At 44.0% G+C, this 14,635-nt stretch overlaps 1 protein-coding gene across 1 annotated transcript; it reads left to right on the top strand.

Annotated features, from left to right (window-relative positions):
- On the top strand, positions 228 to 1,330 carry LOC102186508 (nucleosome assembly protein 1-like 1). Its single transcript, XM_005691094.3, has one exon. The coding sequence runs from the start codon at positions 228 to 230 to the stop codon at positions 1,317 to 1,319; it is 1,092 nt and encodes a 363-aa protein (XP_005691151.2). The 3' UTR covers positions 1,320 to 1,330.

Below are 14,635 nucleotides of genomic sequence, written 5' to 3' on the forward strand. Positions count from 1 at the left end.
CATAGGACATCAGGTATGAAACGTGTAAGGAATTTTGGTGGGATAAGACAAATACAACCAGCTTTTTTAGCGCCATCTGCTCGCGGCGCCGCCTCCTGCTCCTCCCGCCACCGCCCTGAGTCACTGCCTGCGCAGCTCAGGCTGCTCGGCTCCCCGCGCTCGCCACCAGAGAGCTGAGCTGGAAAACGAAATTTGCCATTTTTGAAAAGACTTAGCATTTGTACAACATGGCAGACATCAACAACAAAGAACAGTCTGAACTTGATCAAGATTTGGATGATGTTGAAGAAGTAGAAGAAGAAGAAACTGGTGAAGAAACAAAAATCAAAGCGCGTCAGCTGACTGTTCAGATGATGCAAAATCCTCAGATTCTTGCAGCCCTTCAAGAAAGACGTGATGGTCTGGTAGAAACACCGACAGGATACATTGAAAGCTTGCCTAGGGTAGTTAAATGTGCACAGATAGAAGCCAAATTCTATGAGGAAGTTCATGATCTTGAAAGAAAGTATGCTGTTCTTTATCAGCCTCTGTTTGATAAGCGATTTGAGATCATTAATGCCATTTATGAACCTACAGAAGAAGAATGTGAATGGAAACCAGATGAGGAAGATGAAATTTCGGAGGAGCTAAAAGAAAAGGCCAAGATTGAAAATGAGAAAAAGGATGAAGAAAACGATCCCAAGGGAATTCCTGAGTTTTGGCTGACCGTTTTTAAGAATGTTGACTTGCTCAGTGATATGGTTCAGGAACATGATGAGCCTATTCTGAAGCACTTGAAAGATACTAAAGTGAAGTTCTCAGATGCTGGTCAACCTATGAGTTTTGTCTTAGAATTTCACTTTGAACCCAATGAATATTTCACAAATGAAGTGTTGACAAAGACATATAGGATGAGGTCAGAACCAGATGATTCTGATCCCTTTTCTTTTGATAGACCAGAAATTATGGGTTGTACAGGGTGCCAGATAGATTGGAGAAAAGGGAAGAATGTCACTTTGAAAACGATTAAGGAGAAGCAGAAACACAAGGGACATGGGACAGTTCATACTGTGACCAAAACAGTTTCTAATGACTCTTTCTTTAATTTTTTGGCCCCTCCTGAAGTTCCTGAGAGTGGAGATCTGGATGATGATTCTGAAGCTATCCTCGCTGCAGACTTTGAAATTGGTCACTTTTTACATGAGCGTATAATCCCAAGATCAGTGTTATGCTTTACTGGAGAAGCTATTGAGGATGATGACGATGATTATGATGAAGAAGGTGAAGAAGCGGATGAGGAAGGGGAAGAAGAAGGAGATGAGGAAAATGATCCAGACTAGGACCCAAAGAAGGATCAGAACCCAGCAGAGTGGAAGCAGCAGTGAAGCAGGAGGTATGAGGCCCTGAGGATAACCTGCGCTGATCTACCTTCTGCTTCCATGGAAAGGATGAATTTACACCATTTGACAAGCCTATTTCAAGTTTTTTGTTTGTTTGTTTGCTCATTTTTGTTTTTGCATCCTAAAATAAAAATGTCATATAATTTAAAAAAAAGAGACAAATACAACCAGCAGATAGGGCTTAGGCTACAACTGGGATTTAGGTCCAGGTACAAGCCTGGGCCAGGACAGGACTGGGACAATGCCCTGGAGCAAGTCTTACCCATTTCTCTAAGCTGAGACCACACTGAAGCACCAGGAGGCTGGAGACAGCTTGAAGACCAAGGAAGCAAAGGAGGTATTGCTAAGGATGATGTCAAGGGTCAGCCACGGGTCAAGGTAAGGAGGAAAGTAATGAGGGTAGGTCTACACTGTCCAATAAAATTAGGAGTATATGCAGTCACAACACTGACAGCCTAACAGAGATGCATGAAGCCAATAGTATTCTATTTAATGGCATGGCTAGAACAAAAGACACAGCCTGCATACCAAATTATTTATTTTGGCTTCAGATTGGGTAAATAAAAAGCATATCAGTCACAATACAATTGGGCTTCCCAGGTGGCTCAGTGGTAAAGAATCCACCTGCCAATGCAGGGGATGCGGGTTCAATCCCTGAATCAGAAAAATTCCCTGGAGAAGGGAATAGCAACCCACTCCAGTATTCTTGCCTGGAAAATCCCATGAACAGAGGAGCCTGCTGGATTTCAGTCCATGGGGTCACAAGAATCAAACACGACTGATCGACTAAATAATAACACCACCACCACAATATATAAACTGATTCTCTACATTCATAGATAGGCATTGATTTGACTGGAAGCTGAAGAATTCAATCATAATAGTTATGGTTATAGTTTTTAATGCCTGGTTTATGATACATGCAGCAGAAAAAGCTTTCTGATGTCCAGACATCACACCTGAGAGGAAGGTGTTATTGCCAGTTAAAAAGATCAGAATTTGCTATAAGCCACAGAGAAAATGCTTGAAGGAATCTTGGTCTTGTCACAAACATGTTTTCAATAACCTTGTATTCCTACATCCTTCTCTGACTTTGTAGTTGATCCAAATAATTTCTCGTGCATTTTAATGTTGTCTCATTATAAGGTGTGGTTTTGTAAGAATTAGGCTTGACCAAGATGATCTCTTGGTAATAGAATCTACTAATATTAACTAAGGAGATGAGGGAATTGACCTAAATACCCAAGTTAGGAAACAAAGACTTGGCTTTGTATTGTCAGCACTCAGAGGGTGTTGTGAGGCTCAGAGCCGATGATCACTCAGCGTCAAGTCAATAAAAGATCGGGGTTTATTGCAAGTTGAACTTAGTATTTTCTAAGGCAATGCTGTTCATAGAAATATGTGAACCACTAACATGCTAATATGAGCCACATAAGGAAATTTTAAATTTTCTAGTGGCCACATTGGGCTTCCCTGATAGCTCAGTTGTTAAAGAATCCACCTGCAATGTAGGAGACCTGGGTTTGATCCCTGGGTTGGGAAGATCCCCTGGAGAAGGGAAAGGCTCCCCACTCCAGTATTCTGGCCTGGAGAATTCCATGGACTGTATAGTCCATGGGGTCTCAAAGAGTCAGACAGGACTGAGCAAATTTCATTTTTTTTTTCACTTTCAGTGGCCACATTAAAAAAGATAAAAAGAAAGAGGTGAAATTAATTTGCATGATATATTTTAATATAATATAGCCAAAATGCTATAATTTTAACACACACTCAATGTTTTAAATTATTAAGTGTACATTTTACATTCTCTTTTGCTATAGCAAGTTGTTGAAATTCAGTATGTATTTTACACTGACAGCGTGTCTTAGTTCAGACTAGCCCCAAGTTAAGGACTCAATAGCCCCGTGCGATTAGTGGCTACCATAAGGCCAACAGAGTCCTAAGATGTCAAATGGGTAGTGAAATTCAAATAGATAGGAAAAAAACACTTATTAATATATCGTACAACAAATCAAGCTTTCAAAAACATCAAATTGTTTTAACATATATCATATGACATAGATATTATAAGTATCTTTGTCAATGCTGCTGCTGCTGCTGCTAAGTCGCTTCAGTCGTGTCTGACTCTGTGCGACCCCATAGACGGCAGCCCACCAGGCTCCCCCATCCCTGGGATTCTCTAGGCAAGAACACTGGAGTGGGCTGCCATTTCCTTCTCCAATGCATGAAAGTGAAAAGTCAAAGTGAAGTCGCTCAGTCATGCCCGACTCTTTGCGACCCCATGGACTGCAGCCTACCAAGGCTCCTCCGTCCATGGGATTTTCCAGGCAAGAGTACTGGAGTGGGGTGCCATTGCCTTCTCCTATCTATGTCAATAGACATATTATAATTATCTGTAAGTAAAGTAACTGCTTTTTTGTTAAAAAAGAAAGGGTTTTTTGTTTGTTTCCAAATTAAGAAAAGATATCCATTAGTTAATTTTTGTGGTAGAACGCTTCAATCCAACAGGATTTGAAGACCAATGCTTTGGAATAACATGGGTCACACACAGCTCCGAAAGCAATGAAAACTTGAGCATAAATTTGATGGGGACAGGGTGGGAGAGAAGGAGGGGGAAAGGAAAGAAAGGAGGAGAGGCGGGTGCTTTGGCAATGACAAACAAAGGACCTGGGGGAGGGGCTTCATCTCCACTGCATTTTGCCAAGAGCCAGTCCTGATATTAAAGAAGTTTATGGCTCTATACAGCTTTATTGCACTAGTTTGCAATTATTTATCCCTCTGCTCTTTTTATTCACAAGAGACACATCTGAAAGTGTGTCTCAGCTATTTATTCTGATCACCTTGATAACTGATACAGATCACCATGGCCTGCCCCACACAAAAGTATGGACAGTGACCTACAAATGTCCTTTCTGCCCCCAAATGCCTCCTCCAATTCCCACAGTGATGCCTGAAATCCACAGAGAGCCTTCCTCTGGGTAAAGAGAGGATTTCCCAGATTTCAGCCATTTGATTGATTCTGTTGGTCGTTATTTCTGCCAGATCTGTATGTGCTGTGCTGTGCTGTGTTTAGTCACTAGTCATGTCCAACTCTTTATAACCCCATGGACTGTAGCCCGCCAGGCTCCTCTGTCCATGGGATTCTCTAGGCAAGAATACTAGAGTGGGTTGTCATGCCCTCCTCCGGGAGATCTTCCCAATCCAGGGACTGAACCCAGGTTTCCTGCATTGCAGGCCAGTTGTTTACTGACTAAGCCACCAGGAAAGCCCAAGAACACTGGAGTGGGTAGCTTGTCCCTTCTCCAGGGGATCTTCTCAACCCAGGAATCGAACTGGGGTCTCCTACATTGCAGGCAGATTCTTTACCAGCTGAGCTACCAGGGAAGCCCACCAGATCTGTATACTACCTGTTCTACTACTTATTTAATGATTTCTTTAAACCAACTTCTTCCTTTCCACTGAAACAAACTTGCAAAGAAAAGAAACTCTATATCATTACCAAAAAGTAAAACCTACACAATTTGCCATAAATACTCTAAAGATGCAAACACCACCATTACACTTTACATGGTTACATATGTAACACTCTAAATCTTCACGCCTACCACCAGTGGTAAAAGACCACTTACTAGGAAATAAATGGGTTAAGAATTTCCAAATACTTTAAAAGGTGACTGCAAAAAAAATATGAATATCATAGAGCAGAGGTAGCATTCATAAATAGCTAGGAAAGCCGCTTGAGGAGGGAATCTGGTTTATGTTAGCATTCTCATCTTTACTGTGCCTAAGAATCACCTGGGAAGCTTATTTAAAATATAGGTTTCTAGGTCCCACAGCAGATTTCATAGATTTAGTAGAACTGGGTTGGGTGTGGATATATGCATTTTAATCGAATTCCTCAGGTGGTTAGGATGTAGTCGGTCTGCAAAGCACCCAAGAAATCCTGGGATGCTTCACTGCAACCCAGTAAGAGATGTGAAGCTAAGTCACAGACAACAGTGCCCTGGGGCAGCAGGGGGACCTAATATAGCGCCGATGCACAGGGGCTGGGGTGGGGGAGGGAGAGATCTGAAGGCAGTGCCATCAGTTCAGCTATTTTGTGGAATGTCTCTTTCCAGATGACCAGAGCTTAATGCAACCATCTATTCACTTCAGTAAAAACCCAGCAACAACATCGCTTCAATGGTTATAAATAAATCATATACATCAGCCCTGGATGGAATCTCTCTGCGGGTGTCTCCTGTTTCTCCCTCTCTCAGAGAAGATAAAGGTCATGCGTTTATTTAGGGTATTAGGAATTTATATAAAGCTTCCATTTGATCATGACAGTCCACATGAAAGATGTGAGATTTCAGGTTGATGTAAAAAGGGTGGGTAGAGAGTATGTGCTTGAACTTTTCCAGCAAAGTGAATGAATGAATCAGAATGGATCCTACAGGAAGTAAAGTCATTCCCAACAAAAGCCCTCCAGGGCCAGAGACAGAAAAACCTCAGCAGGGGCCTATCTGCAATTCGAGATACTTTCTGATTTCCCCTTATCTCACATCAAATATTATGGTTGCTGTGTGGGAAGCTTCTAAGATGGTGCCCAGTGAGGCCTGCCTCCTGGCATCCATGCCCTTGCGTAATCCCCTCCCCTGCAGTGCGGTCAGAATCCAGTGACTTCCTTCTCATTTATAGACGAGGGCAAAAGTGATGGGATACACCTCTGAGATGATGATAACGCTGCCCATGTGCTCAGTCATGTCTGCCTCCTGCAACCCCATGGACTGTAGCCCACCAGGTTTCTCTGTCCATGGAATTTTCCAGACAGGAACAGGTGAACTGGTTGTCATTTGCTTCTCTAGGGAGGCTTCACGGCCCAGGAAGTGAACCTGTGTCTCCTGCATTGGCAGGCAGGTTCTTTGCCAATGGAGCCACCTGGGAAGCCGCCTCTGAAGCGAGGCTCCACAACAGTGACTTCCGTCTTGCTCCTGCTCTCTTTCTGGCTCTTCCTGCTTGCCCATTCTGATGGAACAAAGTACCATTTTGTGAGATGCCCTGCAGAGAGGTCCACGTGGCAAGAGACTGAGGGGTTGTATCAGCTCCTATGGCTGCTATAACAGATGAGCACAAACTTGGCGGCTTAAAACAACAGAAATGTATTCACTCCATTCTGGAGATGGGAAGACTGAAACGAGTTTCACTGACTGTAATCAAGGTGTCAGCAAAGCTGTGGCTTCCTCTGGAGGCTCTAGGGGAGAATCTTTGCCTTGGCACTTCCAGCCCTGGTGGCTGCCAGCATCCTTGACTTGTGGCTGCGTCCTTCCTATCAACACCTCTATGGACACGTTGCCCCCTCCTCTCCTGTGCCGAGTCACCCTGTGCCTCTCTTTTGTAAAGATACTGCTGATGGCTTTAAGGGACCACCCAGAGAGCCCAGGAAAATCTCATCTCAAAAATCTTAATCTAGGACTTCTCTGGTGGTGCAGAGGTAAAGAATCCACCTGCCAATGCCAGGGACGTGGGTTTGGTCCCTGGGCTGAGAAGATCCCACATGGCGCAGGGCAGCTAAGCCCATGTGCCACAACTACTGAGGCCCTGCACTTAGAAGCTGTGCTCTGCAATAATGAGAGGCCCACACACTGCAACGGAGGGTAGCCCCCACTCGCCACGATTAGAGAAAGTCCCCACTCAGAAACCAAGACCCAGGGCAGTCAAAAGTAAATAATTTTTTTTTAACTCTTAATCTCATTCACAAAAACTTTACCATATGGTAAATTTTATATTATGTACTTTACCACAATTTTTTTTTTTTTATTTTAAGGTCAAAGTCAAAGAGTTAGGTGCTCAATCGTGTCCAACTCTTGGCACCCCATGGACTGTGGCCTGCCAGGCTCCCTTGTCCATAGGATTGATTCTTCAGGCAAGAATACTGCCATTCCCTTCTCCAGGGGCTCTTCCCGACCCAGGGATCGAACCTGGGTCTCTCACATTGCTGACAGATTCTTTACCACTTGAGCCACCAGGGAAGCCCAATTTTTTTTTTTACTTTTAAGATAACATACACATATTTCAGAGATGAAGACCTGATGTCTTTGGGAGCCGTGATTCCACCCACTACAGGTGATTCCTAGCCAACAACTAGAGAAGCACTGAAGCCAGTTCAACAGTCAGTGAGGAACTCAGTGCTGCCAAATGACCACTTGAGTGAGCTCAGGAGCAGTTCCTTCCCCAGTCCAGCCTGGAGATGACTGCAGCCCAGATGAAGCCCTGAAGACAATCTGCAGAGACTCGAGCCAAAGAACCCAACTAAACTGTGCCCAGATTCCTGAGTCACAGAAGCTCTGAGATAATACAGGCTCCTGTAACCAAGTTTGGGGGTGCTGCAACACAGTACCAGATAACTGGCAGCTGCTTTGTTCCAGGCTTGTAGAATGTCAATTCGTTACACTGTATTCACATCTATCACACGAGAATGGAACCAAAACTGTTTTGTTGATGGAGGCCACCTAAGACCACAAGCTGCAGGGAGGAGAAGCCCACTTTCTGCGGGACCTCAGGCAAGGTCTCTGCGACTTTGTTTCCACTTGTGTGGCTGCTGCTGCTGCTAAGTCACTTGAGTCTTGTCTGACTCTGTGCGACCCCACAGACGGCAGCCCACCAGGGTCCCCCATCCCTGGGATTCTCCAGGCAAGAACACTGGAGTGGGTTGCCATTTCCTTCTCCAATGCATGAAAATGAAAAGCAAAAATGAAGTCATTCAGTTGTGTCCGACTTGTAGCAATCCCATGGACTGCAGCCTTCCAGCCATGGGATTTTCCAGGCAAGAGTACTGGAGTGGGTTGCTATTTCCTTCTCCAATGCATCAGAGTGAAAAGTGATGGAGTTAATGATACTCTCCCAATAGTACTGTTGACAATACTTCATGACATACGTAAAGCAGCCTCTTCAGGATCTGGCATATAGTAAGCGCTCAATAAATAGTAGTCTATGTACTATTTTTACATGCCTTAAGAAAACATACGTGGTCTTCCCAGGTGGCTCAGTGGTAACGAATCTGCCTACCAATGCAGGAGACACAGGTTCAATCCCTGGGTGGGAAGATCCCCTAGAAGAGGAAATGACAGCCGACTCCTGGAAAATCTCATGGACAGAGAAGTCTGGTGGGCTACAGTCCATGGGGTTGCAAAGAGTCGGACACGACTGAGTGACTAAGCATGCATGCATGCAAGAAACCATGTATTTTAAAAACAAAATAGAACTAAGTATATTTTAGCATCTCAGAAGTCTTAAATGAAAATATTGTTTCTCCAAGGCCAATGACTTGGTGGTCCATTAAAAAAAATCTAATATCTCTTATAATGGATTCTCTCATCTCCTTAGGCCATACCAGCTGTACTCTGGGCACCCTTTTGACAGTTGATCCCGTTTGAAACATTAAAAACAGTTAGTATAAAATATGGACTCGGGAAAGGAAGGAATCAATAAAGAAATCAAGACCAAATTGTTTCAGCTGGAGTCAGTGAACCATTTCTTGACAGAGAGAGATGATGCAGTCACTTACCAGGAGAAAACTAACAAAGGACCTTGAAACCAAGTATGAGTCTGGGAAACTGCTCAGTGATGGATGGCAGGTCGATTTAGGCGGCAGGGACAGGATGAAGAGGTGGTAACATCCCTTGGAGGGCGGGGGAGATCGTTTCAGAAGCAGTCTGTGGGGAAAAAGGCTGAAGGTTAATGACAGGGGACTCTGAAAGACGCGGAAGCCAGAGAGTTATGGTGACATCCTCTCTCTTTTGCAAAAGGTTTGATCTAGAGTCTCATCCCTGAACTTGATCAGCACTTAACCTCTGCTCTCTCCTCCTCCCTGCAATAAGGAATCATCTGGATCATCTCCCCGGTCTCTTTGAGCTGGCATTCACAGCCACTGCCCATGTGAAAATGGATTATTCCCTCCCACATATGCTCAGCTTACTGATGAATGGTGAAATCGCTGGGGAGCGTCAGCTGCTACTAAGCTTCACTTTCTGCTCTTTTCCTAGTGTAAGTTATTATTCATTTAGGAGGAGAATCGGCACTTAATATGTGAGAGAAAAAGCACCTGAGAGATGGCTTTCCAAGGGCCTCTGCGCAGCCTGACAGTAAGAGTCACTGGGGCTTCCCTTGCAGGATCAGGTGGTAAAGAATGTGCCTGCAAGGCAGGAGACCCAGGTTCAATCCCTGGGTTTGGAAGAGCCCCTGGAGAAGGGAATGGCTACCCACTCCAGTATTCTTGCCTGGAGAATCCCCACGGACAGAGGAGCCTGGCGGGCTACAGTCCATGGGGTCACAAAGAGTCAGAGGTCAGAGGCGACTGAGCAACTAACACTTTCACTTTTCACTTTCAGCACTGACAGGAAGAACAACTGTGGCAGCTGACCTTGAGTACTGAGAAGGAAGACTGCGGTGGTTTGGACGGAGATGGTTCCGGCACCAACAGTCGTGTCCATACACACACGTTTTCTTGGAGTTGAGGGACATTTGTTTTCTTTTTAAAGGAAAAAGAAAAAAGTAAGTCAAATTGTTTATTCCTTTTCCAAAATATTTTATATTTGCTAGCTTTTTATTTGTGTCAGAGATTAATATGCATAGGAAAAGGAGGTGCTGAGTGTTTCCTTGTTATCTCCATGTTTCCAGGCCTCCCCTTCTTCCATAAGCATAGAAGCTGTCTCAGCAGCCCTGGTTTATATATGTAGACACTGACGCTTCCATTCCTGTCAACCTTGACCTCTGCCTCCTTGCACCTCCCTCCCAGTCACCCAGCCAGCGGGCAGCCAAGCGCAGGCCGCTCCCCAGAAGGCTTTGCAGTTACCTGGCAACAGTGACAATCTGGAACAGAAGACCAAACAGCAGCAGACACCAGAAAGAGCAGCTTCGTCCAGAATCTAAAAGAGGGAACGAGAAGGGAGGCAAAGGCTCTTTTTATCAATGGTTTTTATCCCCGCCTGTGCTGTTCTCCTGAATCCCCAACTCCCAATTTCTATCATCACCTGGTAAAAATAGCCTCCAATTGGAGAGTTTCATAAGAGCCATAGAGACTCACATGGAAGAGTGTACTTGGGTAGACTCACTAATCACTCCCTTCCTTAATCCCAGTGTGGAATGCTCAGGAGTTAATCAACCTAGTTTCCATCTGGGCACATGCTGTGTTTCAATCCAAGGATGTATTTTGACCATCTAATTATCTTTCCAAGATAACATCCGAAATTCTGTGTACTGAGAAGCACTGACAAGCAATTATCTCACATCTTGCCTCCTTAACCATAATTCCACAGTGAGAGGTCTTTGGTGGGGGTGGGGGTAGGGGGGTGGATAAGCATAGTAACTAACAATAGCTAACATTTACTGAAAGCTTTCTCTGTTCCAGCCGCCGCTCTGAACACTTTAAACTTTTGAAACAGTCTTATGAGATCAATAATATCATTATCTCCATTTTACCGATGGAAAAACTAGAGGTCAGAATGACTAACTGTCAAACGTCATACATCCATTAAGAGCAAGGCCACGATTTAAATTTGCTTCAGTGTTTGAACTCATGTTCTGAATCACCTTGTTAGGTAAATGAAAGCTGGAGACTGTAGGATTTGCTAAGAGGGAGCTTGTCTGAACGGTAAGACAGAGGTGAAAAGCAGAAACTGTAAGAGTCAGTGGATAAAAATTAATTATGCTACAGTCACCTAATAGAATATGCTAATCAAAACTTACTCCTCCATTAAAGTGGGATTGTGTAATTATAGGAGAGGCTGATCAACCCTCTCGGCAGAGTTCTGGGAAACTATGTAAACTCCCACAGGTCGCAGAGCATATAAAAGTCAACCTACAGGGACAATGACCCCTGAGGACTCTGTCATCCTCATCTTCTGTGATTTGATGGGCAAAGCAACATGGGCCATGTGAGTCAGCACAAAGAGAACGGGGTGTGGAATGACATGACCAAGTCGTGGCTTGCTTATCCACACGCTTTGTGACCTCAAAAAAGTCCATTCCATAAACATTCACAGGGCTTACACGTTGCACACCAAGTGCTGATGTAGAGACTGAGGAAGTAGGAAATTCCAGCCACGCACCATGTGCTGAAGTGGGGTCACAGGCTCAAGAAGCAGGGAGAATTGTGAACAGTTTCCCACATTCTCCATATCTCTAGACTGAGATGACTAATTGCAACTTCTCCTGTTGTTGCAAGCATCAGACTAGATAATGGCTGTGAGAAGGACTTACGGACTGCAAAAAAGGCATACAAAGTTAGTTAGTCAGTTCAGTCACTCGGTTGTGTCCGACTCTTTGCGACCCCATCAATCACAGCACGCCAGGCCTCCCTGTCCATCACCAACTCCCAGAGTTCACTCAGACTCACGTCCATTGAGTCAGTGATGCCATCCAGCCATCTCATCCTCTGTCGTCCCCTTCTCCTCCTGCCCCCAATCCCTCCGAGGATCAGAGCCTTTTCCAATGAGTCAACTCTTCACATGAGGTGGCCAAAGTACTGGAGTTTCTACTTCAGCATAAGTCCTTCCAAAGAAATCCCAGGGTTGATCTCCTTCAGAATGGACTGGTTGGCTCTCCTTGCAGTCCAAGGGACTCTCAAGAGTCTTCTCCAACACCACAGTTCAAAAGCATCAATTCTTCAGCACTCAGCCTTCTTCCCAGTCCAACTCTCACATCCATACATGACCACAGGAAAAACCATAGCCTTGGCTAGACGGACCTTGTCTCTGCTTTCGAATATGCTATCTAGGTTGGTCATAACTTTTCTTCCAAGGAGTAAGCGTCTAGTACTGATTATCAATGCTAAGACTGAGCTCTTAAGGTAATTCACAGATATTATTATCATGGCTATTATTTTATTTTATTAAAAATAAAATCATAAAAAAAGAGATGGGTAAACTGAAGTCTATCCCTGGAAAGTCCCACAGGATCCTGCTTGGTTTCACTACAATGATCATTTTAAAAAATAAAATAAAATAGAGAAGATGTGCACACACACACACATATATACAATGCACACATATACACATACATACACATATGCACACAATAACACATGCACACAGATGTGGGCACACACACATTCACATTTGCATGCACACACATCACTCTACTTCTTCATCCTTTTATTTTTCTTCAGCATACTATTTTGTCCTGAAATTGTGTTTTTACATGTTTGCCCACACACCTGTTACCTGACTCTCCCTCTGGAATGTAATCTCTATGAGGACAGGGACTTGGTTTCCTTAACATTCTATTTCTAGTGCCCAGAGCAGTGTCTGACTCATAACACAGTTCCATAATTATTGAGATATAACTCACATACCACACAATTTACTCCTGGTGCTCAATGGTTTTTAGTATACTCACAAAGTTGTGTAACCATCACCACAACAGGTTTTAGAACATTTTCATCCCCTCAAAAAGAAACCCCATACCCATCAGCAGTTACTCTCTGTTCACCCCCAAACTTCCCACCCCACTAATCTCCCCCACCCTACTAATCTACTTATTTCTGTGAATTTGCCTGTTCTGGACACTTCATGTAAATAGAATCATACTATACATGATCTTTTGAACATTAAAGTTTAATGAATGAATGGGAAATGTTGAATCCAAATTCTGCCACTCCCTCTAGATATCTGTAGCTCCCCAGATAGTTTTCTTCCCTGAGTTTTGAACAATCTATTATTCAACCTAAGTAACCAAGAATCCTTCTGGCAAAAATACAGCAAAAACATCTCATTTATTCATAGTGCACTTTTGTTTGTTTTTTAATTGTGACATTTTGACAGGCGTTGAACAGAAGCCTCCCTTAGCACTATCAACAGAAAAAAAGGAAAGGCTGACAGCTAGTAAATACTTGAAATGAAAGTCTGAGGGGCCTCTTTATTTACTTAAGAGACCAACTGTTTTCATACACTCTGAATTACAAATGATTTAATTCTAATCTAAGCAGAGGCCAGTGAGTCTGGTGCTCTGATATGTTGATTACAAATCATTCCCTATTCATTAAAGCAGGACCTTGATCAAGCAACTTCAGCACACATAATTCCCCACAGCCATGGACTTGAAAGTTGTAAAATGGCCTTTTATTACTTACAAGCATTTCATAATCAACTTCACCAACCAAACTGGCTTTCCCATTCAATTATTTTTAATTAGTGAGGTTTTAGTGCATAAATACTCTTTTCCAACATACACTGTCAAATGATTTCTCATATTTGATTCCAGTAAGAGTAACAGATGTTAGTATCTCAATCAAGCTATGAACTGGGCTTCCCAGGTAGCTTGGTGGCAAAGAATCTGCCTGCCAATGCAAGAGACGCAGGAGTCGTGTGTTTGATCCCTGGGTCGGCAAGATCCCCTGGAATAGGAAATAGCAACCCACTCCAGTATTCTTCTGAAGGAAATAGCAATCCACTCCAGTATTTGTGCCTGGAGAATTTCATGGTGATTGGGTATAACTTCTCACCCAGTGCTGGAATCCAAACCATAGCTTCCCTGTCTTGACTGCATCCAAGTGACAGGGGGCACACATCTACTGGAGGTACCTCCCTCCACCATTCCAAACAACATTAATGCCCTAGGGTTGCTCCTTAGAGTAAACTCTCCACGTATCCTAACTTAGAGATTGTCCCCCCATGACTATCTCCCTGCACCTACTTTATTTTAGTGCAAGTTCTTTGAGTCCAAGAAGAGGGGAAGTCTCCTTCTTCCTGGCCAGGGCAAGTGAGTCCCCTGAATATCTGAAGACAGATTGCCTCCTTGAGAATTCTTCCATGAGCTTAAAAAAATAGAAAGAAAGAGAACCCAGGCCATCTCGCAGCTTGGTTCTTTCTGCCGCCACCTCCCACCACCACCACCTTTCTGATCACCCACCACTGAAGCAATTCATTTCCGTCCCTCACTGTCTGTGCCCGTTCCCTCAGTCGTGTCTGACTCTTTGCGGCCCCGTGGAATGTACCCTGCCAGGCTCCTCTGTCCCTGAAATTTTCCAGGCAAGGAAACTGGAATGGGCTGCCATTCCCTTCTCCAGGGCATCTTCCCAACCCAGGGATCAAACTTGCGTCTCTTAGTCTCCTGCACTGGCAGCTGGATTCTTTACCACTAGCGCCACCTGGGAAGCCCATTGCTCACTGCAAATACGCAATACAGGGACTTCACTGTGAACCTTTCCAGTTAAAAGGGGATCACACATGCCTCGTATTAATTGCTAAAATACCCTCCTAAATGCAAACACAATCTAT

This window comes from Capra hircus, chromosome 16, assembly GCF_001704415.2.
Source record: "Capra hircus breed San Clemente chromosome 16, ASM170441v1, whole genome shotgun sequence".
Lineage (NCBI taxonomy): Eukaryota > Metazoa > Chordata > Mammalia > Artiodactyla > Bovidae > Capra > Capra hircus.

What these genes read in the sequence shown, in the direction of transcription:
- LOC102186508 (XM_005691094.3), top strand. Translation starts at nt 228, where the DNA reads ATGGCAGACATCAACAACAAAGAACAGTCTGAACTTGATCAAGATTTG.